This window comes from Aotus nancymaae, unplaced genomic scaffold (assembly GCF_030222135.1).
Source record: "Aotus nancymaae isolate 86718 unplaced genomic scaffold, 86718_ANA_hifiasm-v0.15.2.pri h1tg000014l, whole genome shotgun sequence".
In the NCBI taxonomy this organism is placed as follows: domain Eukaryota; kingdom Metazoa; phylum Chordata; class Mammalia; order Primates; family Aotidae; genus Aotus; species Aotus nancymaae.
In genome coordinates this window covers 110480534-110508308 of record NW_026988425.1, presented here as the reverse complement: position 1 = coordinate 110508308, position 27775 = coordinate 110480534, and the positions used below count along the sequence as shown (strand labels likewise).

General features: G+C 49.8%; 1 protein-coding gene and 1 long non-coding RNA gene across 8 annotated transcripts; one reads left to right on the top strand and one right to left on the bottom strand.

Moving 5' to 3' along the window:
• LOC105707650 (uncharacterized) lies at window positions 1-21135 on the top strand. Of its 3 annotated transcripts, XR_010342629.1 has the most exons (4): window positions 1-1900; window positions 18958-19041; window positions 19419-20436; window positions 20781-21135. It is a non-coding gene; the product is annotated as an uncharacterized LOC105707650 (long non-coding RNA). The 3 variants fall into 3 exon arrangements; XR_002479158.2 differs by having other exon boundaries at window positions 20356-21135; XR_010342628.1 differs by having other exon boundaries at window positions 19419-21135.
• On the bottom strand, window positions 4669-27775 carry AEN (apoptosis enhancing nuclease). 5 transcript variants are annotated; one of them, XM_012438685.3, is made up of 6 exons: window positions 27498-27775; window positions 23890-24007; window positions 23679-23718; window positions 10201-10804; window positions 7433-7633; window positions 4669-6845 (listed from the first exon to the last, which is right to left on the bottom strand). In XM_012438685.3, exons 4-6 carry the CDS (start codon window positions 10738-10740, stop codon window positions 6609-6611), a joined length of 978 nt encoding a protein of 325 aa, XP_012294108.2. In that variant the 5' UTR covers window positions 10741-10804; window positions 23679-23718; window positions 23890-24007; window positions 27498-27775; the 3' UTR covers window positions 4669-6608. The 5 variants fall into 5 exon arrangements, with proteins under 5 accessions (XP_012294108.2, XP_064232302.1, XP_012294104.2 ...); XM_064376232.1 differs by lacking the exon at window positions 27498-27775 and adding an exon at window positions 26988-27095; XM_012438681.2 differs by lacking the exons at window positions 23890-24007; window positions 27498-27775 and having other exon boundaries at window positions 23679-23852.

Sequence of the window (27775 nt, the reverse complement as noted above, 5' to 3'; positions counted from 1 at the left end):
CCAAGGACGAGGACTGATGACTAGAGGGACCAGTAAGATCAGGTCTCTGCTTCAGGTGGAAGAAACAGACAGTGCTACCAAGGTAACCCCCTTTCCCGTGCACTTACCACTCCCACCTCACCCACTTCCTTCCAACCACACTGGCTGTTTCTTTCTTCCTCCAACATGGTCATGCTCCTGTCTCAAGGCCCAGGTGTTTGCTGTCCCCTTACCCTTGAAAGCTCTTCCAATGTGACCTGGGTGGGCATCACATTGCTCCCACTCCATGACGTATTTCCATGAAGCTGCCTCTGATCTCTCTAAATCTGCACTTCCTGCTGGGGCAATGGCTACCGTCTATAATCCCAGTTACTCTAGGCTGAGGTGGAAGATTTGATTGAGGCTAGGAATACGAGACCAGCCTGAGCAACACATGGAGAACTCATCTCTAAAATAAAAAAATAATCCATTGTGGTGACTCACACCTGTCGTCCTAGCTTCTCCAGAGACTAAGCTGGAAGGATCAATTGCACCCAGGAGTTTGAGCCTATAGTGAGCTATGACAGCCAATCCACTCCAGCCTGGGCAGCATAGGGAGACCTTGTCTTTAAATATTAAAAGTTTGCTTCCTATCTCCTTCTCTGGCCTTTTCCCATAGGAATGAGCATCCTCTGAAATACTGTATTTTACTTGTTCATTTACTGTTCCCCCTGCTGTCTGTTTGGTTCAATGCAGGCCCCCCAGCACCTAGGTCCCTGCCTGGGTCCAGCTGAACTGTTTTCAAGTGTATTGTGTGCTCTGATGGATGCCAGCAACTGGAGGCTCAGCACCCAGAGAGAAGCCCGACTCCAGCCAGGTTTTCCCAGTGCTGATGCTCCAGCTTTAACTGGCGTCACTCACTGGCAGGCTTTGCCCACGAATCCTCTTGGATAAGGTGACAGCAGGAGAGTGAGTCACTCGGGGTAAACTTGTCAGCCTTTCAAGACACACATCCACCTACAGCTGACCACCTGTAATAACCACAGCAGGTACAAGTTGGCCATTCTGTGGCCCTCCCTGAATCCACAGCACGGGCCTCAGGACACAGGCTGAGATACTGGAGGGCGAGAGGCACCTCTCCCCACAGGGGACATGTTCCCCCAGCCCAGCCATCTCCATGCCTGCTGGGCACGTACCCCTAAAATGTGTATGTGTATTCGTAAATGGTGGTTGGCCCTTGAACATGGACTTGAACTGCACGGGTCCACTTACATGCAGACTTTTTTTCAATAAATATATTGCAAATTTGGGGGGAGATTTTTCAACAATTTGGAAAAAAACTCAGATGAATTGCATAGCCTAGAAGTATTGAAGAAGCTAGGTATGTCGTGAATGTATAAAACACATGTAAATACTAGTCTATCACTTACTACCATAAATTATGCACATATATTATTAAAAGGTAAAATTTAACAAAACTTACCTACAGACCATCCCTGGCACCATTCTGTCAAGAGAAATGTAAACAAATGCAAAGGTGCAGTCTTAAGCCATAACTGCATAAAATTAACTTCAGTACAGAGCGTACTGTTAATGTAGCCACTTCCTGTTATTGTAGTGAGCTCAAGTGTTGCAAGCATCTACTTAAAACGTGTGATAGTAATCATCCCCACCTGAGCAGTTCATAGCCAGTAAATCTGGTATCCCAGTAAAAAGTGATCTCTTGCAGTTTTTGTGGTATTTTTCATCATGCTTAGTGCAATTCTGTAAACCCTGAATCACACCACGGGACCCATGAGTGCCACGACTGATGCTGGAAGTGCTCCCAAGAAGCAGAAGAGTCATGACATTACAAGAAAAAGCTGAATTGCTGGATATGTATTATAGATTGAAGTCTACAGCTGTGGTTGCTGCCATTTCAGACAGATGCTTCATCTCGTAAGTAAAAAACTGAGACACGGTACTACTGAAATATATTTCATCTTCTTTTTCTCTAGCTTGATTGTAAGAATACAGTATATAATACATACAATATAAAATATGTGTTATCCAGCTGCCTGTTATCAATAACGCTTCCAGTCAAAACTAGGCTATTAGTAGTTGAATTTGGGGGGAATCAAGTTATATGCACATTTTTGATTGTATGGGGAGTCAGCGTCCCAATCCCTACGTTGTTCAAGGGTCAACTGTATATACTATAGGTTGAACCATAAGAAACAGTGGGGCTGGGGCTGGGCACGGTGGCTCATGCCTGTAATCGCAGCACTTTGGGAGGCCAAGGTGGGCAGATCCTATGAGCTCCAGAGTTCAAGAACAGCCTGGGCAAAGTAGCAAGACCTCATCTCTAGTAAAAACAGAAAAATCAGCCAGGTGTGGTGGCACATACCTGTAGTCCCAGCTATACTTGGGAGGCTTAGGCTGGAGGATCACTTGAGCTGGGGAGGCTGAGGTTGCAGTGAGCTAAGATTGCACCACTGCACTCCAGCTTGGGTGATAGAGTGAGACCCTGTCTCAAAACCAAAAAACTGTAGACTATTAGCAATGTCATGTGGTTTAAGACATGTAAAACTGTGCTAATGGATACATATTATAAAACACATGCTAAGTGACTGACTGTATACCAAAAAGCATGTAAGGTGCTCAGTATTACGAATTATTAGGGAAATGCAAATCCAAACCACATCACCTCATACCCATTAGGATGGCTGCTATGGAAAAATGGAAAATAAATGTTGGCAAGGATGTGGAGAAATTGAAACCCTTGTTCACTGTTGGTGGGAATGTAAAATGGTACAGCTACTACAAAAAACAGTACAGCGGTTCCTCAAAAAAACCTAACGATAGAGTTACTGTATGATCTGCCAGGGTCAGTGGCTCATGCCTGTAATCCCAACACTTTGAGAGGCCAAGGTGGTGGATCACCTGAGGTCAGGAGTTCGAGACCTGCCTGACCAACATGGTGAAACCTTGTCTCTAGTAAAAATACAAAAAATTGGGCCAGGCGTGGTGGCTCACACCTGTAATCCCAACACTTTGGGAGGCCGAGGCGGGTGGATCACGAGGTCAAGAGATCAAGACCATCCTGGTCAACATGGTGAAACCCCGTCTCTACTAAAAATACAAAAAATTAGCTGGGCATGGTGGTGCGTGCCTGTAATCCCAGCTACTCAGGAGGCTGAGGCAGGAGAATTGCTTGAACCCAGGAGGTGGAGGTTGCGGTGAGCCGAGATCGCGCCATTGCACTCCAGCCTGGGTAAAAAGAGCGAAACTCCGTCTCAAAAAAAAAAAAAAAAAAAAAATACAAAAAATTAGCCAGGTGTGATGGCGGGTGCCTGTTAATCCCAGCTACTCAGGATGCTGGGGCAGGAGAATCGCTTGAACTCGGGAGGCAGACATTGCAGTGAGCTGAGATTGTGCCATTGTATGCCAGCATTCCCCTACTGGGTATATATTCAAATGAATTGAAAGGAGGGTCTTGGAGAAGTATTTGTACACCCATGCTCATAGCCACATTACTCACAATGACCAAGGGGTGAAGTAACCTAAGTATTGTTCACTGAGAGATGAATGGATAAACAAAGCATAGTATATACATGCAAAGAATCATTCAGCCTTAAAAAGAAAATTCTGGCCAGGTGCAGTGGCTTATCTATGTAATCCCAGCACACTGGGAGGCCAAAGCAGGAGGGTCACTTGAGGCCAGGAATTCAAGACCAGCCTGGGCAACATAGTGAGACCCCATCTCTAAAAAAAAAAATTTTTTTTATTTGCCAGACATGCCTGTAGTCCCAGCTACCTGGGAGGCTGAGACAAAAGGATCACTTGAGCCCAGGAGTTTGAATCCAGCCTGGGCAACAGTTTCTTAAAAACTAAAATTCTGACACACGCCACATGAAGACACTGTGCTAAGTGAAATAAGCTAGTCACAAAGTGACCAGTAAGGTATGATTCCAGCTGTATGAGCTATCTAGTCAAATTCATAGAAATTGAAAGTAGAATGGCAGTTGGCAGGGATTGACAAAAGGGGGAAATGGAAAGTTTCAGTTTCACAAGATGAAAAAGTTCGAGATTTGTTTCTCAACAAAGTCAATACAGATATAAACTACCGAACCGTACACTAAAAGCAGTTAACACAGTAAATTTTGTTAAGTGTATTTTGCTACAATTAAAAACTTTTAAAGTGAGTACATAGCTTCAGGGAGAAACAAAAAAGTTAAAACAAACACGGCCAGGTGCAGTGGCTCCTGCCTGTAATCCCGGCACTTTGGGAGGCCAAGGTGAGTGGACTGCTTGAATCCAGGAGTTTGAGACCAGCCTGGCTAACAGTGAAAACCCATCTACTAAAAATACCAAAAAAATTAGCCAGGCGTGGTGACATATGTCTGTCATCCCAGCTATTTGGGAGGCTAAGGTGGGAGGATCTCCTGAGCCAGGGAAGTCGAGGCTGCAGACAGCCATGATTGCACCACTGCATTCTAGCCCCGGCCACAGAGTAAGACCCTGTCTCAAACGAACAACAAAACTTGTGCTCTGTAATATGGAAATAAGAAATAAATTATCTAAATTCTGTAGCTCTGCTATTTTCTTGCCGCAGCCTATGGCATCCTCTCAAAAACTGCCCTCTCGAAGGCCAAAGCACCCAGCAAGGCTTAATGCCCCAGTCCCTTCCCAAACCCCAGCTTGAGAATTCCCAGAAAGGGCCACTTCACCCACTTTTCCAATTGTGTTTTATTCCAGAACAAACGGTTTTACACCAAAGCTGATCTTAAGTAGTACATTTCCCCACTGATAACAGCACCATCTTCTTTCAACCCCCGTACCAAGGGATCAAAGCTACTGCTCAACTGAGTTTCACGTTAGCTACCGACTTTAAAAAAATCCAGAACAAAGTCCTGGAGCCAGGCCAGATGTGGTAAAAGACTCAGCCAGCCCCTTTCTCTGTGCTGTGCTGATAGGGAGGGAGCCAGTGACTGGACAATCTATAACCCCAAGTTTGTGGAACGCGGGGCTTCAGCTGATGTCAGCACTGTTTCCACCTCCCTGTCCCGTGCCACTTTGCTCTGTTGTCACCTCCCAGTGTTGGGACACTGACCAGAATCCACACCTGCACCTGCTGGCCACAGACAAGACACACAGATAACCGTGACCCTCCCTCTGTGTCCTCACTGAAGCCGGTGCCCCCCCACTGCTGGAAACAGCCAAAAGCCGGAGCAGTTCTGTGTGAACCACAGCTGTTTAGCCTGTGGACTCAGGGGTTATCCTGAAGAGGTTCCAACAAATCCTCAAAGAATAAACAATGCTGTGGCCCTATTTTGGGCTTAAAAAATAAAGGATAAACAGAAGCTCACAGTGGCTGTGGCTCACCACGCGCCAGGCACTGTGCGAAACAGTTCAGATTTAGTGTTCATTACAACCCTGTGAGGTAGGCCGTACCACTATCCCCATTTTACAGACGAGGAGACACCAGGCTCAAGAGTGAAGCCCCTCACTTGCCTAAGGTCTCAAAGCTAAGTGGCAGCAAAGATGGGGCCCCAAGGTCTGTGTGACCTGAGCTCTTGGTTACCCAATACTTCACAGCTGTCACTTAGGAAACAAGAGAACATTTTTAGAAATAGGAGAAAACCCACTAGCCACAGTGATTGTCAAGGAGCTGAGGGGGCACCAGAACCTTCAAGGCCACTGCATACCTGGCAATGCCCTGCCCCAGCCCCAGGAGACACGCAGACTGCACTCCCCTAGACGAGTGGCCCTGCTCTTAACAAATAAAGGTCAGGCACAGTTCTGCACAAAGGCCCAGAATTCAAACCGCTTGCTTGCCAGAGGCTTTTGCTTAAGCGCCCAGTACTGGGTGGACTGGGGAAATCCCTGATTTGGGTCAAAATAAATATGCCAGTTCTCATCCAAAGCTTACCTGCCTTCCCTCCTCCCTGAGCTGGGCCTGGGGTCTTCTGTTGCCAAGCATGTGAAGGGGCCAGCTCCCCACAAGAAGCCTGTGAACTCTGCTATTCCACTGTAGCCTAGCAGGAAACTGACAGGCCAGGAGGAGCAGAGTTCCTACGATGGCTACAGCCAGAGTTCCAGGTCAGGGAGGGGGAAAGAAATGTCTCCTTTAGGACTTCACTCTTTAATTTCAGGGCATATTTGTTCTGAACCCAAAACGGAGTGGAGGAAGAGGTAGTCCACAAAAGAGAACTTTACCCCCAGTCATTGAGCTGGGGTAAGGGAGCTCCAGGATATTGACCCCCCCACCCCCATCCCCCGAGAGGGTGAAATAATCCCTTTCAGTAGCACAGCATGACTCAGGAGATCTGGAGGGCGGGGAAGGCCACGACAACCTGGGCGGTCACTTGGCACATTCCCTACTCCTGCTGGGCCCTGGAAGATGGTCCACCCGACATCTACATGGAGCCTGTAAAGTGCCATTAGCAAAACCACAGGAGTCAGGAGAAAGAACCAACAGCCCTGGAGAGACGGACAGGTGTGCTGTGAGCAGACGGTGTCAGCGTAACAGATGACCCAACATCTCTGGCCCTGGGGCTGGCTCACTGCATCCTGCTCCACCCTGCCCAAGAAGGAGCGCCTGCTGCTGTCCTGACCCCCACTTCCTACTGGCCACATGGGCAGCCCAGTCAGGGAGCCCCGCCCCCTTCTCAATCCCTTCTGTCCTGTGCCTCCCCAGCTCCGTCTCTGCTGCCACGGGCCAGGTCCTCGGGCCAGTACTGGTCCTCCATGTACTGCTCCATGTCTGTGCTGCTGTCAGGTTCTCTGTCCTCAGGGCAGGTCCAGAGGCTGCGGGCCTCCTGCTGTTCCCACTGCACTTCCACCAGCCGGTAGAGCTCCATGGCTGTCGTGGCATCTTCAACTGACGAGTGCCCATGCTGGCCCACCTGCTGACGAGAGCCAACACATCACTACCTGCAGGCCCAGTAAGACGCCTGCTACCCCGAGAAGCGAGGCCAGTTTCCCAGGGCTCTGTGCAGGCCCAAGAGCACGTGCGCACAGAATGGAGGTTCACAGAAAAGGGAGGGAACCTCCAGTGCACCCACAAGCCATCCAGCTTCTGCAAGCCTGTTTTCCTCAAATACGAGGCGTGCTAAGAATCTCTTGCTTCGATAGCTTGCAGACCAGATGAATAATAAATGTGAAGCCCAGCAGGAGCAAGAGGTACTGGCTCCTCCTGATCAAAGGCTCTGCGTCTGGTTGAAGGGGATGGGAGACCATCCTTCAGGGATGCGGGGACAGAGCCAAAAGTTAGGCAGGGCACAGATCTGGAGGAGATCGGCCTGGGAGAATGTGTTCTGAGAGAATGGCAGTACACACTGGGGAAGAAGAATCACGGAGAGAAGCACCCAGGGCTGCGTGTACAGGTGGGACGCCCGTTTAGGCAAGCCCCCTGGACCTGGACTGGGGAAGAAAGAATGCCAGGGAGGCCAGGCGGGCCTCCGCACCTTCCAGCCACTCTCCCGCCACGCACCTGGATCCTCTTGTGCAGCAGCTGCAGGGCCAGGTCCTTTAGAGAGACCCGGGCCCGGGTGTGGAGGCCAGGCTGGCTGAGGAAGTTGGGGACATAGGTGGTATCCCGGGTCTGGCTCCGAGGGTGGACGTACTTGAGGGCCTGGAAGTCATTGTGCAGTGCGTGCCCCACCACCACCTTGCCCTTCAGGAGCTTAAGGATCTGTGAGTAGAGAGAGGAGTCAGGGAGGTCGCCCCCCACGACAGGCTGGCAGGAGACACGCCCCGGGATCCCCTGGCCAATAGGTGCACGGATCCCTGTGGAGGGAGGAGGCACAGAGCGGGGAGATGATGAGCTCCACAGTTAACCATACTGCCCATGTCTGAACCCACACCCTTCTACTGACTATACCCACGGGCGTACCTAAGTCCTCAGCACCTGTCAAAGGGGAGCGCTGCCAGCAGCATTCTATGGGGCAGCTGTAAGGACTAAAGGAGGTCATGGATGGAAGTCTTCCTGCCACTAGATACAAGCAACTCTGCCGCTGGCACAGGCTGTCAGCCTGGAAGACACCACCAGGTCACCAGGCCTCCCACCCTGCCCAGCTCCTCCCCAGGTCCTACCATGCTGCAGGTCTGGGCTTCACTTTACCCCCTCACAGGCCTTCCCATGACTCCCCCATCTACATCAGGACCCCTGATGCTCTCTGCATTTCATACTCTCTCCTTCAACAGCCTTCACACTTTCTAGCCAGCCTCACCCCCACTGTAAGATCTGAGTAAGGGACCATGTTTGTTTGACTTGATTACTGATGCTAGGAAGGCATCACATTTCTTCTTCTTTTCAATGCCTATCTCTTTCTTGTAGTAGAACGCATTCCATTTACTGATTCATTATTTACTTATCACAGGAGGTAATCAGTATCACTAACGACCAGCTGGGTGAAGTCAGCAGAACTGTGCCTGTCGCTGGTAGACACACTTCATAAGCAGCAGCTCTTGTGAGTAGTCAGGGACATAATTCCTGTCTTCAGGACTCTGCCCCCTTGCCCTGCTGTGTGCCAACTCCTCCCTACTCTCTTAACCTGCTCTCTTGCTCAGCTCTGGACACCTGGACAATGTGTTCCTCCCCTCCCTGCTGGGTGCCCTCCTCACACACCAGGGAGGCCACGTCCAGGGCCATGGGCCAGCAACCCCTCTCCAGCCCTCTTAGCTGGGCTTGGGCTTCCCTTATCACCAGCTGCAGGCCTCCACAGGCTACCTCTGCCGGCAACACATGGTTTATCCCTAAACCCAGCGTTCATGGCAGATGGATGAGATGCATTAAGACTTTACGGTGGGGACATGCCACCACGCTGGTCACTCACCACGCTGCCCCTCCCCGCAGTCAGCCACGATGTGGAAAGAGATGAAGCACACACACTGGTCTAGGGTCTGGGCAGACAAAAAGTGGCCCTGCTCTTGGGACCCCCACCCACCAGGTCAATGGAAGGCACCAAGAGCTGGAGGGTTCACCACACCTCCCCTTTTGTTGCTACTCTCCCTGATCCGCCTGGTTGCTGTATAAAATAACTTCCAGCCATTTCAAAGGAATGCTCAGGCCAGTATTTCCCAACCTTGCCTAATGCCAAGAATAACCCAGAAATGTTAAAAAGTGGTTCTGTTATAAAGCTTGTATAGAAAGGGCCGATCTATCTCAATGCAACTGTTGTATGACACAATTTGAGAACAATGCAAATTTCACCCTTGCTTATGCATAATTTCATCCCTGAGAAACACTGAGTGAACACAGAAAACTGCACCCAGCTGAACTGAGCCAAGAGGGAGTACACAATATGCACACAGCCCAAACATCTCCCAGCAACGCTGGCTCACCGGTGTGATGAGCCACACCCACCCACAGCTGCTGCTACACTTCCTGTCCGACTTCAGAGAACTCCTGACTACTCAGTAACTCAAGCTGCAACCTTTCTGACTCCTGTTTCCACAAGCTGCAGGTCTTCTTCAAGGTGAAGTGCCATACTTACTGGTGTAGTGTGCATTTCTTAACCATTTAAGGTGTGTGGAATAAGAAAAAAAAAAAAAGAAACATGATGTGTAAAACTGGACTACCATTTTTATTAAGTTTCTATCTTTTTATTTTTGGGGTGTCACTGATGGTCTTTATCCCCTTCCTCCATTTCCCCTTAAGCCCTGTGGCTTGATGGTGCACGTCTGCACAGTGTGATGATTTTAATGGAATCCAGGTCAGAGCCCTTGCCAAGCCTACTGGATCAGTCTCTATGGAGGGAACTGGGGACAAGGATCCTAGATTGTTAAAAAGGCCTTACGTGTGTCCTAAGGTCAAGTGTGTTTGGGAATTCCTGGCACATCAGTACAGTCCCAACCACTGATTAATTTTTTCTAAGCACTAAGAAATTAACATAAGGAAACACGCCAAAACATGAATACTTGAGCGTGACACCACTGTGGGCTTTACAAATTTTATATCAACGCATACAACTTTTATAACAGAAAGCAAACTCTGAAATGTAAGCTGTTTATCACCCTACAGTTGGTGCAGCCTTTCTACACTGTCCTGTGCAACAGGCCAGCAATCCTTATCCGGAGGCAGGGTCGGGATTTTGTTTTTCTTTCCCCTATTCTATGGAGAAGGAACCTACTGATTGGAGCAGTTAGGTGACTTTCCCAAGGTTTCTTGCCCCCAGTGCAGCTAAGTGGTAACTCAAACCCAGGGTGGCTCTTTCCAGCCCACCACACCTCCCAAACAAGTCCCCACCCTGCCCTTACCTCTTTCTGGGCCACCTGGAAGGGGATAGCCTTGCGCATGTGCTGCCGAGTGATGCCACTCCAGCGAGTACGGTAGTCAACGATGGGCATCTCAGGCCTGATGTACTTGTCATAGAGGACATCGCCATAATAACTCACCACAGAACAGCGGGCCAGCTCGCTCACCCGCCCTCGGGGTCCTGTGCCCACCATCTCACAGTCAATAGCCACACACCTGCTGGGCAAGGGCCCTGAGGCTTTCCCGGGGGTGGGCCTTCTGCTGCATGGGGCAGCACCAGATCCAGCCCTCGGACACTGCTTCCCACTGCTGGCAGCTTCAGGAGCTGGCGCTGCCCCCAAAGGGGTGGGCAGTGGAGAGGACCCTGGTTCTGGAGGCATGCTCAGCAGCCCCTGCTCCTGCAGCAAGGCCTTCCAGGCCATGAACCGCTGGTGCTGTCGGCTCCTTCTCTTGTGCCTTCTCCGAAGCACATCCTTGGCATTGGGGATGGTGAGGGAAGGGCACAGGCACTGAGCAGTCTCAGGGGCCTCCCGGGGCACCATTCCAGTCAGCTCACCGCTTGGGGCAAGGGAAGCCTGGGGAGTAATCTTCCAACGGGGCAGCAGCCTGGAAAGAGAACACACAGGTAGAGGGGCTGGGTGAGCGTGTGCCAGGCAGCCCACCCACCCTCCTCCCTGCGGTGCTCCCAGAGTCCTGCACTATAGCTCGCAGCTCCCACATTGAGTTGAGGACCCATTTCACTAATAAATGCACTCATACTGTAAACACATGCAAATCACTGCACTACACGGCATCACTCAATCTGCTCAATGATCTGAACAAATATTATCATCTTCATTTTACACCTAAGAAACTGTGCCACAGAGGTGAAGGAACCTGCCCAATTAGCAAAAGCCAAAGGCTGACAGGAACCCAGAATCCACACCCTCAACCTCAAACTATGGCCGAGTCCAATACTGTTAGCAGCAGACTTTTTTTCTGCTGTGATTTTTAGCTAAGGAAGCATCAGACTTTGACAGTGTTATGGTTACAGGAAAATAAAGATTACAGAAACTGTGTAGCCCTTTTTAAGAAATCCTTTTTTGAAATATGAAGACACAGATCCTCAGCAGAACCTGGAGAAGAAATTTCACAGGAAGCCCACAGTAATCGTATTTTTGTGTAATATGTTGGCCAAATGTAATTTTTTTTTTTTTTTGAGATAAGGTCTTGCTTTGTCGCCCAGGCTGGAGTGCAGTGGCATGATCACGGCTCACTGTAGGGCTCAAGTGATCCTCCTACCTCAGCCTCCCAGTAGCTGGGACTACAGGTGCACACCACCACGTCTGGCTAATTTTCTTATATCTTTAGTAGCAACATTGCCCAGCTGGTCTTAAACTCCTGGACTCACACTTTGGCCACCCAAAGTGCTAGGATCACAGGCATGAGCCACCGCGTCCAGCCTTTAAATGTAATTTCTTTACCTGACTTTGGAATTCATTAATCACCACAGCATCTACAAACATTTAGAAGTCCTAATCTGAAGCGCTTGCAGATTTCTGTGGCGGGATCCCACCCAGGGAACCGTAAGCCCTCATCACTGAATGCTAGGGTAAGATGATCTCGCACACCGCTGCTACATATTGGATGTTCATGTGAGTTTGCAAAATCCAGCATCTTCCCAACAGCCAAGGTCACAGCTTGAGAAGCCTATTTTATTTGTTATGCCAAGTCAGTGAGTACCTTTTTAACAGATCAAACAAACAAACTAGCGCTTTGAAGTCAGGCAGAGCAGGGTTTAACTCAGCATTTTTTTTTCTTGTTTTTTTGAGATTTTTTGCTCTTGTTGCCCAAGCTGGAGTGCAATGGCGCCATCTCAGCTCACTGTAACCTCTGCCTCCCCGGTTCAAGCGATTCTCCTGCCTCAGCCTCCCGAGTAGCTGGGATTACAGGTATGCACCACTACACCTGGCTAATTTTTGTATTTTTAGTAGAGACAGGGTTTCTCCATGTTGGCCAGGATGGTCTCAAATTCCTGACCTTGTATGATTCACCTGCCTCAGCCTCCCAAAATGCTGGGATTACAGGCGTGAGCCACGTGCCCAGCCTAACTCAGCTTTTTGTAAGTTACCTAAACTGCTGAGTTTCAGTTTTCAGGCAATGTAAAATGATCCTACCACCCCCTCTCCTGTGTGAAGAGGAAATGACAGTGTATGCTGGTATCTTCCTGTATTCTAAACAGTAGGGGCTCAATAACCACTGCTCCTTCTCCTGGAGAGGTTAGACTCTAGCCCGTGGTTGGCAACCAGCTCTTCTCAGGCCACAGCAGGCCCCGCCTGGACACAATGCCCTTTCCCAGCCCACAGGCCTTCCTCTGCTCCCTTTCCACAGCCCTCCTGCCCTTTCAGACTCAGCTACTGTTCTGCCACCACCCAGAAGCCCTTCTGGAAGAACCTCTATCCCACTGGGTTGCACAGACCAATGCCACACTGAGGCTCTCCGGGGTCTCCACTGTGCCAGGTGCTGGGCAGCTGCGAAGATGGATCCTGAACTCCAAGTTTAGTCTCATGGCAGAGACCGAAACCAAATAGAAAGTGTGTTAAGGGCTGGATTAGAGGAGCTAGGGAGGCAAAACAGGCTCCAGGACAATTCTCTGGAAGAGGCTAAATCTGTGTGCATGTAAAATAGCAACCTTCCAGGTGGAAGGGAGAGGAATCAGTGGCCATGTTAGGGGCAAAGGCCTGAAAAAGGAGTCGAGGAAGAGGGCCCACCAGCACCCTGAAGTCACTGGGGTGTAGAGCATAAGGTGGGTCATGCTGGAGGAACTACTCTCCTCTCCTTTATCCATTTCATCTTCTGCTCCCCACTTTGGTGGTCCTTCCACTAGCCACTCTTACCCTGATCTGGTGTCCCCTGAATTGGTCTCTATTGGCCAAGCAAGCAGGGGAGCCCCAGAGGCACTGAAATATCCCACGGTAGCCCTGACCTAGGACATTAACAGTCTAGCTGGGGAGCAAAGAAATTCATCCCTCTGTGCTGAGCTCTATAGCACAATTAGAGAATTATTACACCCTTCAAAGTCCATTGCTACACACAGTCTATCTCAGAGCTGTCTGAAGGCAGGTTAGAGCCTTGATTGTCTCTGTCCCTTCCCCAACAGCCAGCCTAGAAGCCAGCATAGGGCAGGTCCTCTTCAGAAGCCTATTAGAAGAGGTCTGGAGAAGATGAAAACCTGAGCAATAGCAGCAGAGATGAAGAGAAATGGGAAGTGGGGCGGGAGGTGAGGTCAATTGCCAGGTTTGATGATGCCAGCATTTGCATAAAGACTCCCCACACTGGGGCAGGACAATGCGTCCTGACTGACTCATCCTGACCTGACCCATCCTGACTCATCCATCCTGCTTGCTCATCCCATCCTTTCCAAGAGAAAAGGTCTCTTTTAAAAAGGTTTTAACTGTAACCAACTTCCTCATATTGACAGTCACATCTTAGAACTGACAAATTCGGAACCTCAGTTTGCCTCAGCTCAGCAATAGGAGCAAAAAGCCGAAGAAGCCCAGTGCCGACCCTGCTAATAACTAATTTGGGAAAGGGGGATGGGAGGTAACCCCCTCCTTTCTCTGTGAGGGGCTGGGGACTAGAGTGAGTGGTTTTCCTGACCCTACTGGCAAGGTTTTAAAGAAGCCAGAAATTAAGATAACTGAGAAAAGGTCTCTATGGCCTCCTATTTCAAGAGATAAAAGCAGTCCTTTTCCAAACACCCTGACCTTGCTGACTCTCACAACCAACAATCATCAAGGACACACATCTTTGGGGGCCCAAATGTAGCTCAGTGAAGCTGGAGAGAAGTTCCGCTCAGATAACACAACCCTTTCATCAAGGACAAATACAAGCTTTTCTCCAGCCTGGACCCAGCACTCTGGGAATCAAACACCGGGCCTTCAGGCAGGGGGTCCCTGGCCTAAAGGAAGGGTCCCAGCTGCAGAGTGAAGGGAGCAAAGGCCCCAAAGGAACCAACTAAGTCAGAATCCTCAGTGGCATCAGAGCCACCAACCTGCTGGCTGATCAGGAGGGCACAGGGCAGTTCTGGACAGACCCTGCTCTGGCACTAAATAGCTAGACGATCTGGGGCAAATCATTGTCCCTTCAACTTCAACCGACGGCTGTGAATTATATTAGGGCTTCCCAAAAGTAGTTAATTACCAGAAGACATCTGATAAAAGGCCGATTTTCCGGCCCACTCCCAAACCGTGCTAATTGCCATTTTGGGAAAAGGGGCTTGATAACCTAGATTTTTTTGGGGGGGTAGGACGAAGTTTTGCTCTTTTTGCCCAGACTGGAGTGCGATGGCACGATCTCCGCTCACCGCAACCACCCGGGTTCAAGCGAGAGAATCTGGATTTTTAAAAAGAGCGTGCACGACCCTTAAGCCACGATTCTGATAATCGCCCAAATCGGAGAAAACCTGGCTCGATAAGGTCCCCTGCGCTGCTAAAAAGCCCACGGAACAACGACAACAAAAGTCTACTATCCCCGCACGACCTCCCCGCCCGCGGGCGTTCTCCCAGGCGTGACGCGTGGGAGGCCTGATCTCACCGGGAAGGACTCGGGCGTTGGTCACTTGCTGGCCGTGACCGCTGGGCCGAGTCCCAACACCCAGCACCGCCCCCTCTGGCCCTGGACCCCCGAGCAGAGCGAGGACTGGGGACAGGCGGCGCCCGGCCTGCTTTTCTGCGGCCGGTAGAGCAAGGTCAGCCCAGCTCAGCCGTCCCCGCCGCAGGCCGGGGCGGACACAGCGCGCGGGGCCTTAAAACCCGCGACAAGCGGCCTCAGCCGTCCCGACCCCGCCGCCCCGGAGCAGGGTCCCGGATCTCACCTTAAGCCCCACTCGTCTCTTCCGGTCCGCACGTGGCTTCGAGAAGACCGACAGCTCCTACATGCCCGGGCAAGCCCGGCTCCGACTGCCCGCCTATTGGCTCGCTGAACGGCAGCGCCCGCCCAAGGCCTCTTCTGATTGGCCTAGCCTGCCTGGCGGCGGGGAGGCGGGCGAGAGCAGAAGGGGAGGGACTCCTGAAGGGGGCGTGACTCGTGCAGGGAGCAGACCACACTGGCGGGAAATTTTAAAAAGAAGCCGGGGGGGCGGCTGGCCTCCTCTGGTCCCCGCTGGCTCCCGTCTGTGTTCCCTGGCTCCAATCCATTCCGCTACCTGGGTCGGGTTGTGGGCTCCTGTGGGCCTCGTACCACGAAAGGCCGGATGACTTACAGAGTACACCTACATCTTCAGATGGGGAACACCAGCCCCTACCTCCTCCGGTGTTCTGGGACTCAGTGAAACAATATACACAGTGGGTATAACTAAACACCGCGTCAGCGCTACTTTTTCATTTATTTTTTTGCAGCACTTGACTCATAAGTATTAAGTTCCTACGTGGGCTTGGCAGTGGGATGCACAGTATAAACACATAAGCATCTTGAATTGATGATGTTACTTTAAAAATGAAGGCCAGGGGCGGTGGCTCACGGTTGTAATTCTAACACTATGAGAGGCCAAGGCAGGCGAATCACCTGAGGTCACAGGTTTGAGACCAGCCTGGCCAACATGGAGAAACCCTATCTCTACTGAAAAGAAAAAAGTAGCCGGGCGTGGTGGTGGGCACCTGTAATCCCAGATACTCAGGAGGCTGAGGCACGACAATCTCTTGAATCCTAGAGACACAGGCTGCAGTGAGACGAGATCACACCACTGCCCTCCAGCCTGGGCGACAGCGCAAGACTGTCTCAATAAATAAATAAATAAATAAAGCTAGGCACTGTGGCACATGCCTGTAGTCACAGCTACTTTGGAGGCTGAGGCAGGAGGATCACTTGAGGAGGGCAGAAGTTCGAGGCCATGGTGCACTCTAACTGTGCTACCCTCCAGCCTGGGCAACATAGTGAGATCCCACCTCTGCAAAAAATAACTAAATGAAAATGAATAACGTTGGTATTAAATCACTATGATATTTAGACTCCATTGCATTCATTTAATGGCACATTTTTAAGATGTCTGTATTTGCAGATGCTCCTGACTTAACAACAAGGTCATGTCCTGATAAACCCACTATAATTCACAAGTTGAAAATGCACTTAATTCATTTAACTTACCAAACGTCCATAGCTTAGCTGATACACCTTAAATGTACCACAACATTTACATTGGCCTACAGTTGGGCAAAATCACCTAACACAAATGTTGTAATAAAGTACTGAATACGTCACATGATTTATTCAAGACTATACTGAAAATAAACAACAGAATGGTTGTATGGGCACTTGAAGTAAGGTTTCTACTAAATATGTATTGCTTTTGCACTATTATAAAGTTGAAAAACGTTAAATTGAGACATTGTAGATCAGGGACCATCTAGACTTACATTTATGATAAAAAATATTGCTAAGTACAAAAACTTGATGTCTAGGTATTCAGTAAGGGTGGTCTCACACTGGCATCTTGACTGTGGATGGTAGTACCCGCACCCCTTCTTTCTTAGGGAAGCCACTAAACTCACCCTCCAACTCCTGCTAGCTGTGTGACCTTTGGCAAGGCACTTGACCTCGCTGAACCAAATCAGCCCTTCACTTCTCCCCAGAAGCTGCATCTGGGTTGATAAAAACATCTCCTCCTAGGCCAAGCACGGTGGCTCACACCTGTAATCCCAACACTTCAGGAGGCAGAGGCGGGCAGATCACAAGGTCAGGAGTTCAAGATCAGCCTGGCCAACATGGTCAAACTCCATCTCTACTAAAAATACAAAAATTAGCCGGGCATAGTGGTGCACCCCTGTAACCCCAGCTACTCAAGAGGCTGAGGCAGGAGAATGGCTTGAACCCAAGAGGCAGAGGTTGCAGTGAGCCAAGATGGTGCCACTGTACTCCAGCCTGGGTGACAGAGCAAGACTCTGTCTTGAAGAAAAAAATCTCCCTCCACAAAGATTAGGGCTCCTTTATAACAGAGCTTGTTTGGACTGGGGCCTGGTGGGGAAAAGCCCGTGATCCAAACTCTGACCTCATGGACCCCATCCTTTCCCCCTCCACGTTTTCAATATGAAAACACTTGCGGCAGGACCTGACCTGTTTTGCACTTGCAAATTGTTATGCTACAATCAAAGCACATTCTGCCTGCCCCGTGTACTCATTTTGAAGACGTTTTGGGGTTCTGTGGGGATCCCTATGGTGCTGAGCCAGGTGCAAACTTGAAAGAGAGTGCTGATCTGCTCAGTTTTTAGAGCAATTGTTCTCCACGTGTCGTCCTAGCCCAGCAAGCATGGGCATTTGCCTGGGAGTTTGTTGGATCTGCTGACTCAGAAAATCAGGGTGTAGGGCCCAGAAAGTCAGGGGATGGGGCCCAGAAAGTTACAGGGTGAGATTGAGAAAATCAGGGTGTGGGGCCCGACATTTTAATAAGCTGATGAATAGCTGATCCTGAGGCACGCTCAAGTTTAGTATCCCATTGTGTTGGAGAGTATGAAACTGACAACATGCCCAGTGCTAAATGAGAACAATGTGGTAGCTAAACTCACGCAGCTGCCCCTCTCTTAGCTCTCTGGATCCAGCAGGGGCTGGACTTTGGACCTACCAGGACACAGCCTGGCACCAATACAATTAAGGTACCTTCGTGCCCTCCCCCAACTCCTGACGCTGTCCAGGATTCTCAAACCCAGGCTAAGTCTCACACAGCTAATTTTTAAATTTTTGAGACTGGAAGGATTTGATCCGGGGGGTTTATTCTCTGCCATTGCTTGCTCCATTCGACTAGAGTTTTCTCACCTATAAAATTAATTCTTCCATCAGTGGTCCCCAGTCTTGATTCAACATGCTGAACTTTAAGAAAAAAAAAAAAAAAAAGAGGCTTGGGTCACACCCCACGATTCTGATTTAACTGTTCTGGGGTGGGGCCTGAAAAGGGAGGTTTTTCAGTTTCCTCAGGTGTTAGTAGTTTGTCGCTGAGACTGAGAATTGCCGCTAAAGTGGAGTTACCTAAAACTTCCAGCAGAGGACGCTGCCTCCCTGCTCATCCAGGGAAACGTGCTCAGGGAAACCTGACTGCCGCAGTTGCGATGGGAGGGGCTGGGAATCTGGCTGCTGCGTAAACCAGGTTGATGCAGTTAAGGAGAGGGGCCAGATGCACTAACCCTTGGATCGCCGACGCTTTTGTGTTGAGACGCCTAGAAAGTTGCCTTAAAAAGTGGTAAGTTAGGGCCGGCCGCGGTGGTTTACGCTGTAATCCCAGCATTTTGGGAAGCCAAGATGGGAGGATAGCTTGAGCCTAGGAGTTTAAGACCAGCCTTAGCAACACAGGGAGGCCCCTTCTCTACAAAAAATACAAAAATTAGCCAGACGTGGTGGGGAGTGTCTGTGGTCTCAGCTGCTCGGGAGGCTGAGGGAGGAAGATTGCTTGAGCCCAGGAGGTCGGGGCTGCATCGAGCCGAGATCACACCTCTGCACTCCAGCCTGGGAGTGGGTCAAAGCCAGACCCCATTTCAAAACAAAACAAAAAAGTAGTAAATTGTCCACCTTGCTGAGTGACCAAGAAATAAGTCACAATGTCTGCAGGCCTTGATTTCAGCATTTTTAAGTGGGGAGGGACTTGGTCTATATTCATTCTTCAATATAAATTGAGGCCCCTGAAATGGGCAAGATACTGATTTGGGAGGAGGAGGATACACATTTTAATGGGTTAAAATTCCTACAGGATAGGGGAGACTAAGAAAGATGGTGATTTCCATTTGTTCCTGTTTCAGGAGTGCAGACTTGTGGGTACCCAAGGCTGGTGAAGAGGCCAACCATCAAAACTATGAAAAAGAAGGCAGAAGAGAACAATACTGGTGAATATCTATGACATTTTGCATTATGACATGCCTACTTATTATAACAACTTCGCAAGGTAGACGTGATCAATTCTATTTTATTGTTGAGGAACCTGAGACTCAGAGATGTTAAGTGACTGACTCAAAGTCACACAGCTCATAAGCAGTGGAGCCAGGATTCAAACTGGGGTGTTTTTGACTTTAGAGCCAGGACTCCCCCCACCACTTAACAAGGGCTCTCTTAGCCATCCCTCAAATCAGGAATTCGCCCCAGTTCCCTCCTCAGATGCTTGTTTCACTGAGGCACAGTCTCTCCCTGTTCCATCCCTACACCAGCCCCAGATGCTGAGGGCTGCCTGGGAGAGACTCAGCTCCCCTCCTCTCCTGTTTTCCAGCTCTGCCCTTCTGCCCAATCTGGGCTTCTCTCCCGCTGTGAAGGACACACACCTGCTGAGTGACACCAATTTGCAGACTTCTCAAGTGTAAATGAGATTTCTAATAGGACTGGCTTCCCACTGGCTTCGGGCATGGGTAGGGGTAAAGGGAAATGTGAAAGGCTGGAAGTGCGGAAGAAGAGAGCCAGTTTGGAGGAGGAGAGGGAGCCACAGAAGCGGAGGCAGCCACTACCTCGGGTAGAAGTGAAGGGCTGACTTGGTTTAGAGTAGTCAAGTGCCTTACCAAAGGTCACACAGCTAGCAACCGGAAGGGGTAGAATTAGCTCAGCTAATGGTTGCGTTTTTAGCGTTCCCTAAAGGAGTACAATCCCCAACCAAACTTAAGTTTGTAACGTGCTTTAGTGTCCTCTGCTATCTGAACGGACGAGGGTTAACCTCCACTGAAACTGTCAACAGTGTGACTCCGTGCTCACCTTAGGGCAAGGTACCCACCCCCGCTCGCCCCAGGCAGAGACATCAAAAAAGCCTGGGAGGCTGGGGAAGGCAGCTGATGCTTGTAATAATCCCAGCACTTCGGGAGGCCGAGGCGAGGCGGGCAGATCACCTGAGGTGGTGAGTTTGAGACCAGCCTGGCCAACATGGGAAAACCCTGTCTCTACTAAAAATACAAAAAATTTGCTGGGCTGGTGGCGTTCGCCTGTAATCCCAGCTGGTCGGGAGGCTGAGGCACAAGAATCAGTTGAACCCAGGAGGTGGAGGCTGCAGTGAGCCAAGACTGCCCCACTGCACTCAGCCTGGGACAGAGCGAGACTCTGTCTCAAAAAAAAGGCTGGGAAATGTTTCTTTTGATGACTCACTCTAATTGTATTTCTGCCACAGTGGGGGATGGCCCCCAAACACTGAGCTTTTTTTCCCTTGGCGACACCTCTGGATGTAGCAGCACAGAGGGAAGAAATTCCACACACACAAGTCCACTCCCTTAGCTGTGGGGCAGGGACCAGACACGCTCCGAGCTCAGGTGTGTCCTCTTTGCGGCCGGGTGCACCAAGCATCCGGGAACCTCCATCTCCAGAGCACGCCTCTTGGTGCCTGCTTACACTGTGGCTCTGGGGCCACAGACGAGGCCCTGAGCCCCGGGGTGTGGGGTCACAAGGTGCCTCCATTATAGGTGCCCCAAACTGGTTGTTGGGGGAATGAGTAATTAAGGAGGATTTTTCTCTCCCTGCCCTTCAGGCAGTGGTGTGGAAGCAGCCCACTGCTCCCTGAAGACAGAGACCCTGCCCCATTTCCCTGCTCACACCGCAGTCTGTCCATGTTTCTGGAAGAAGCATGTTCAGGGTTGCTACTTGAGGTGTTTTCTAGGAAACACAAAAGACACACAGAAAAAGAACACGTGGAAGGAGAACCAGAAAGGGGGGCTCCCCCCACGTCCCGCTCCCCGACGCGATGGCTGGCACCATTCGGGAGACTAGGATTTGTTGTTGAGCGCGGTAAGACAACAACAAAATCACAAGTCTTCCAGACGGGGCAGCCGGTCCACTCTGTGTCCAGGCCAGTTCCGCAAGGCGTGCGGCGCCCACCTCCCCTCTCCTCGACACCCGGCCAGCGTTTGTCTCCGCTCCCATTACCAAGTTCATCTCCTTTCAGCGCCCCTCCCCACCTCAGAATTCCTTTTTTTCTGGAGTGTTCTACTTTCTGTAATAAACATAGTTGTTTTGTTTGGCTTTGTTTTGTTGAGACAGGGGCTTGCTCTGTCACCCAGGCTGTAGTGCACTGGTGCAATCACGGCTGGCTGCAGCTTTGACCTTCCAGGTTCAAGTGATTCTTCCGCCTCAGCCTCCCTGGTAGCTGGGACTACAGCTGATTTGTTTTGTATTGTTTTGTTTTGTTTTAGGAGAGACAAGGTCTCGCTATATTGTCCAGGCTGATCTCGAACTCCGGGGATCGAGTGATCCTCCTGCCTCAGCCTCTCAAAGTGCTGGGATGATAGGCATCCAATTTGAACATATTTTCTTTACAAATAGGGAAATTTTATTTTTAAAGGGAGGCAGGCAGGTAGCTCATTTCTCTCTTTTCTTTACTAATCATAAAGCGCCGAACTGCCACGGAGAAGGGAAAGAAGAGCTCAGAAATGGCGACCCCTCTGTCTGTGCCTCTGCTTTCTGGAAGTCTGTAGGCATGGCCCGTGGTGAAAATTCTTCCAGTGTTTACTGAGTGCTGGGAGCACTGGAAGCACAGGTCAGAATGAAGTCAGAGTGGTGGTGCTGGGGTAAGCAGAGCAGAAAGAAAGGAAAAGGGGAAATGGTTGTGGACAGGAGGCTGGTGGAATCCTGGCCCAGTCATCCCCTCCCCACAGGCACAACGCTAGGCTCCCTGGTTAATTTCCCTTGCAGTGTGGCACTGGTGGAGCAGAGGCAAGCCCCTGCTGCCTGGACCAGCCTCTAATTGTGCTGGCAGGCACATCCGCTCCTTAATTAGCAAAAGCCACAATATCCTGGTGGCTCAGAGAGCACGGCCCTAATTGTATTTCTGCAGCAACTGAAGGATAATTACCCTTCCCTACTGGTGCTGCTTTTAATTCTCTCTCTTTTTAATTGTGACTGCTGCTTCTGTAGCCCACCCTTCCCTCCTTGGATTTATTCTCTCTATCCAGAATAGGAGAGGGCTTGCCTGGTGATGGAGATGCTCAGAGCAGTGCAGGGGGCATAGAGAAGACTGGCAGTGCCCAGCTCCGAGTCCCAGCCCCTTCCACTGTCAGCCTGAGACAGGGCACACTTCTGCCATGGCCCTGAGGAAACCCAAGATGTTCTTTTGTGGAAGATGTAAGGGAGAGGTGTCCCTTCCCCAGAGGCTGTTAAGACCCTCTTCCGTCCACCCCCCCAGTCAGGTGATGGCTCTGCAATTCCCAGCTACAGAAAACTGAGACCTCCCTTCCCCATCCTTTAATCTATCAAGAAACAGAGATGAATTTGTGGTCTTTAATTTCTTTTAAAATAATAATTTTAAAAATAGCCCCATGTCTCTTTGCCACTGTTGAGAGAGAGTTAGTCCTTCATCCTTGTATTGTTTCAGAGGCAAGGACCTGAGTGTACCATTAGAGAACAATGCTAACTAAGGTAACCCCTTGGTTAACGGGAGAGCTTAGCACCCTAGGTGTTTCTAGGAAAAACAGGCCTTTCTTAGGGAGCTGGCAAATAAGCTTCAAGTAGTAATAGACAAGCTAAAATGCATCACAAAGAGAGTCTGGAGAGATCCACAGCATCTCTCTGAACATCGCCTTGCGGGACTGACTGATGTAGCCTACATGAGCAACCTGGCTCTAAAAAGCCACCACCCAGCCACTGCCCTACTAGAAGCTCACTACGAGAGCAGGGACTCTCGCTCATTATTCTTCCCAGTGCCTCGGATGCAGCCTGGCCCATGATAGATGAAACTGGTTGGCAAACAAGCAAAGTTCAGAGACAGAGTAGGATTGTGAGGTGTGAACAGGGTCAGTCCATTTTCATTGGCTTTTTCCTTTCAGATCCAATGAAGATGGACTTGAGCTGACTGTGGCCCTAGTTTTCAAAATTCTTTAATTCTGAGCTCTATCTGAATTGAGAGAAGAGGCAAGCAACAAAAGAGGCTGCTATAGTCTCAAAGAAATAGATCTTGAATAAATGACCTGCCCTTGAGCCCACCAACTTCCACTCCCCACTTCTAATTTCTCCTCTGAATTTAGAGCTGTTCCCTTAGCAACGCTTGTTTCCATGGTTTCTTCCATGACAATGATCCCCAAACCCCTCCTCTCTTTTACCTCATGACAGTAATGGGTGATGGGGATCCTCAGTGTGGCCACTCCATGTTACCATGGTAACAATTAACTGAGTCTTAATTTATCTTTTGTGAAGAGGGCTAGGGAATATGAAGCTTTTGATTTGGAGGGGGGAGGGTCCAGGCCTAGAGCTACTGTTCTCATAAAGAAGAAGTTAAGGGATTTGTCCTAATACTAGCCAGTAGGATTTAGTTCAAACATTTGTTCAGCCCTACTTTAAGCACAACTGAGTTTGAGGGAATCAAAGGGGTATAAGACATAGCTCATAATATTGAAGGACTTATAGTCTAGCCCTAGGGCTCATGGTACCTCTGAACTCTGGCACAGATGGGGCCGATAAAATATATGGCTCTTGATAGCACCGTCATGGTCAGGCATCTATCCACTCCCAGTATCCCCTCCAGCCAAGAGCCAAAAAAAGACTGACCGAAGCGGTCTGTACTCACAGTAAGGCTGCTTCCAGGCTGCTGTCAGAGAGTTTCCGTCCTGAAAGGAAAAGAACTTTCACTCCCCCTCTTTTTAGGAAAGTGGGGACCAATGCCAGCATCCCTGAGTAGGACTATTTGGTGCAGGGATAAAGAGAAAAGAAACCAGACCTGCCCAACGCCAATGCTATGGACTGGGATGATCTCTAGTTCCAGGATCACCATCACCTACCTGCCACAAGTCTTCCTGGGAAGCGATGAATCAGCTCTTACACTGAATTAGAGAGTCATTGTCTCCATCCATTCAGCTTTTCTGTTTGTCACTGAAAATTCAGGCGGAAGGCACAGCTCTGAAGAATGAAAGTAGAAAAACAAACAAATAAAACATCAAAGTGGAGAAGAGGACACCAAATGCCAAAGCTGAAAGCTGAGCAGAGTGAATCCAAAAGCTGAGCTATCCATTCTGCGTCACAGGCAATGCAGCTCTTCCAAATTCTAGCTTTCCATCTTCATCCCCAAAAGTTTTCACCACATCTCTAATAATGAGGACCAATTCTCTACTTTTAGGGGAAATCACAAAATTTTCTGGACCCTGGTAACAATAACCTGCACTGACTTTGAAAGATAATCACAGTATCTCCCAAAATGAAGGGGAAAAAAGCTAAGCTATAGGACAGTGTATAAGGCAGGTATGTTGAAGGAAGCTATGAACAGATAGGTAGAAAAGGTCATCCTTGCAAGTCAATGCAATCTGGATTAGCCAAAGTCAATTCCACATCCTGAGTCCAGGACTCTGTGTTCTGTCCTTTGCTACTGGATGGAGCCAAGGCAGATTCAATCCTTCTGGGTACCCTGCTCACTCAGCTAGTCAGAAAAGGATAAATGGCATCTTCTTATTGGTTGACAAGGCAATGCACACCAACCAATGAAAGAATGCTTCTTCCTTTCCAGCCAATAAGAGCTCACTTATCTTCTTGAAAGGAAAGTAGACCCTTTGTCCATAAAGAAAATAAGCAGAAAGTGAATAAAATTTTTTTTAAAAAAAACCAACTGTTGCTATGGGACATTTTCATAAAGAAAAGCACTGCTTTGGGAAGAAAAGTAGAAAAAGCAGACCAGCCGTCTGGTTTGGTCTGAAGGGAAGTTTCTATAGTAACATGTGAGAGAAAAGCATTTTAATATAAATACCCCCAAAACTATCAAATCTGTTCATTGAGGGAATTTTTGACCTTTTAAACTTATGCTGAAATTATAATGATTAAACATTTTTATATTAATAATAGATGAAGGAAATGAGAAAAGAAGAGAATAAGAGGAGAAGAGGCATGTGTGTTTACTGGTGCAGGCATCACAGATAAAGATATGATAGTTACTGCCTGACACATGGAGATTTTCTCCATCCCTGTGTTGTCAACTAATATCTCAGTTTAAAAGAGTCCTTTCAGTTGGTGGTGTTTTTTGTTTGTTTTGTTTTGTTTTGGAAAGAGAAAGTTAATGGCTCTTAAACAGACATATTAGAGATGAAATAGTGGACAGAGCACAGACTGTTCTGGTAACTTGCTAGCAATTTCCTCCCAAATCATTCTGAGAATGTTACAGCTTCCTTTGGAAAGTTGTAAGTAAAATAATTTCCTACCCAGATGTTTCAGGGTAAGGAAAGGCAAGGCAAGGTTGATAGTGGAGGTGAAAGTGGAGTCAATGTTTCTCAATCAAGGGAAACAGAAAAAAATCAGAAGATTACAAGCTTTAGGTGCTGTATTTGCTAATTATGAAGGCAATGCTGGGGAGGAATAAAAGAGAAGAGAATCTTGAGAAATCAAATGAGAGTGATGCTAGTTTTCCTCTATCTGTGCTTTCTGTGTGGTCTATGGAGCAAGGTGAGAAGTGGGGGTAATCCAAAATTCATCCCCCTCTCCCCTGAAGGGAGTGGTTTAGTTAGTGGGGGAGGGATGACTATCAAACCAGGGAGAAAGCTTCTCTCTACAGTAGATACCCTTGGACAATTTCCTTGTCTCCCTCCTGTTCATGCAAGAAGAGCAAATGTGTTTTTCTCATTTTAGGGGGAAAAAGAGGGGGTGGGGGATAAGAAATCAGCTCCTCCAGTATAAAGGACTAAATGAAAAATATAAAAGGCAAAATTGTAAATGCTGGAGAAATGAAGCCAGTGAGGTGGAGTGGGGGAGGGGAGGACTGTAGTGGTGGAAAGGTAAGTTGCTTTGCTATGCGTCTCGACTTAAAAAAAAAAAAAAAATTACTTTCCAGGATTTCCCTGGACCCGGCCTTATGCAGGATCGGTGTGACTCTCACCTAGCCCGGAAAAGGCAGGGGCTCCCCAGGAGATATTTTAAATAATCAAGGTGCTCACGGATAATCAGTGGCCAAAGCCTCTCCACCCACCGTAACCAAGGCAACAGGAGGCTGGGGCTGCGACTGGTTGCCTGGTAACCATGCTACTGCCCAAGTCCTGTCGGTTCTCTTCCTCCTCCACCTCCGTTAGCCCTTTTGTGATAGGGTCTCTCCCTCCGCGGTCCTTCCCCTTCCTGGCCAAACAATCATCTTTACTCCTCACACAAAGGCTACTTTGGGCTACTTTGGGCTCCTTTGGGTAAAAAACGCGTACCTTGATGTTCTTTTTGGACAAATTTCATCCACGCTCGAGTGTTGAGACCTAGATAAAATCTTACCTCGGCTTCAATATCTTCCCCCTCCTCCCCACGCTTTCCCTTTCACTCACTCCTATTAAGGCGTACAGAAAAGTGTGGGAAGGAAGGGAAGAAGGAAGGGGGAGAGAGTGAGAGGGAGCGCAGGATTTAGATGCGGCGATTTTTCACGGAACACCGGAGCCTGGGCTTGCGGTAGATCCTCCGTCCCGCACGCCCATTGCTCACCGCCTGCAAGCGTGCCTCTGCTCCCCGCACCACCGCCTTCATTTGGCGCCAAGTTTTTCCACTGGTCGTGGCCAGGGCAAGATAGAATGGTCTCCCAGAATCCCACACCTAAATCCCTGGAGAAACGGGGAAGGTGAGTCCCGCCTTCTTCCGCGAACCTGTGTCACCTCCTGACTTCCGCGTGGGGTCTGAGGGGCCGAGAGCGCAAGTGGCCTGGGGCTGGGAAGCCGAGCCGCGCGTGGGCACCATTGGCACCCCAGGGCCGGGGCGCTGTCCAGCCTCTGGTGCTGAAGCTGGAGGCTCGGATTCGCTGGGGTAGGGGCTCCAGGGAACTTCAGCAGACTGATTCTGAGCCCACTCCAATCGGGTAGCGACTCGAAGTAGAGGCGCTGGGTCTGCGGAGTCGAAAGGCTACACTGGGAAGTAACCGCATTGGACTTACTCTTTAAGCAGATAGGGCTCCCCCAGGGCGCAGTCCCCTGCTCCTCTCATTCCCCTCCCTGGAATTATTTGCGGCAATTGCGGTGTGTAGGGAGAAAGGCCCTTTGCACTGGGGCGATTACCCAGTTGTCTCCTGGTACTTTTCACATTTTTTCCTGCGGCTCTGGGCTCTCTGGGTGCTTCCAGGCAGAGTCCTGCCTGGCGCTCAGATCTGGTGGCGGGCAAAACAGCGAGGAGAGGCTTGGAACGCGGAACGCGGCTGCTCTTCTGCATGCAACAGGTCAGCTGCATCTAGAATCAGGGGCGAGAAGCGGGGGAGCGGCGGCGGCGGGTTTGGGGCGGCTGGGTTGCGAGAAGCGGCTCCTGCGAGGCTGTGGGGCCATCTTTCTCCTGCGGGGCACGGGACCCAGCGAAACAAACTGTAAGCTGGGTTTCCGCGTCGTCCCGGGCAGATACTGGAACCAGACGCCCCCACACCTCTAGTCTGCCCAGCACCCCGTAGGGCGCTCACCTGCTGGGCTCCGGAGTCGCCTTCCCTCCTCTTCACTGCATCTTTGGCGGGTGCCAAGCCTGGCCGCCCCGTTTCCCGACCCTCCAGAGCAGCCTCAGGCTCAGCTTCCCGAATATCAGCTCCAGTCAGCTGCTCCTCCAAGCACGAGCCCTGGACCAGGAGGAGGAAACTGGACGGGGGACCTTGGCTGAGATTTACCTGGCATGGGTCGTCACGGCTGGGGAGGAAGACCACTTGCTCTCCGATTCTTTCTGGAAGAAAGCCCCTCACCACCCAGC

Excerpts from the sequence above, each read along its gene's own strand:
- AEN (XM_012438681.2), bottom strand. The coding sequence starts at position 23,779 with ATGCTGGCATTGGTCCCCACTTTCCTAAAAAGAGGGGGAGTGAAAGTT. Across the intron at positions 7,634-10,200 it reads TCCAGGTGGCCCAGAAAGAG|ATCCTTAAGCTCCTGAAGGG; the intron begins GTAAGGGCAGGG and ends CTCTACTCACAG. Across the intron at positions 6,846-7,432 it reads TGCTGCACAAGAGGATCCAG|GTGGGCCAGCATGGGCACTC; the intron begins GTGCGTGGCGGG and ends TCTCGTCAGCAG.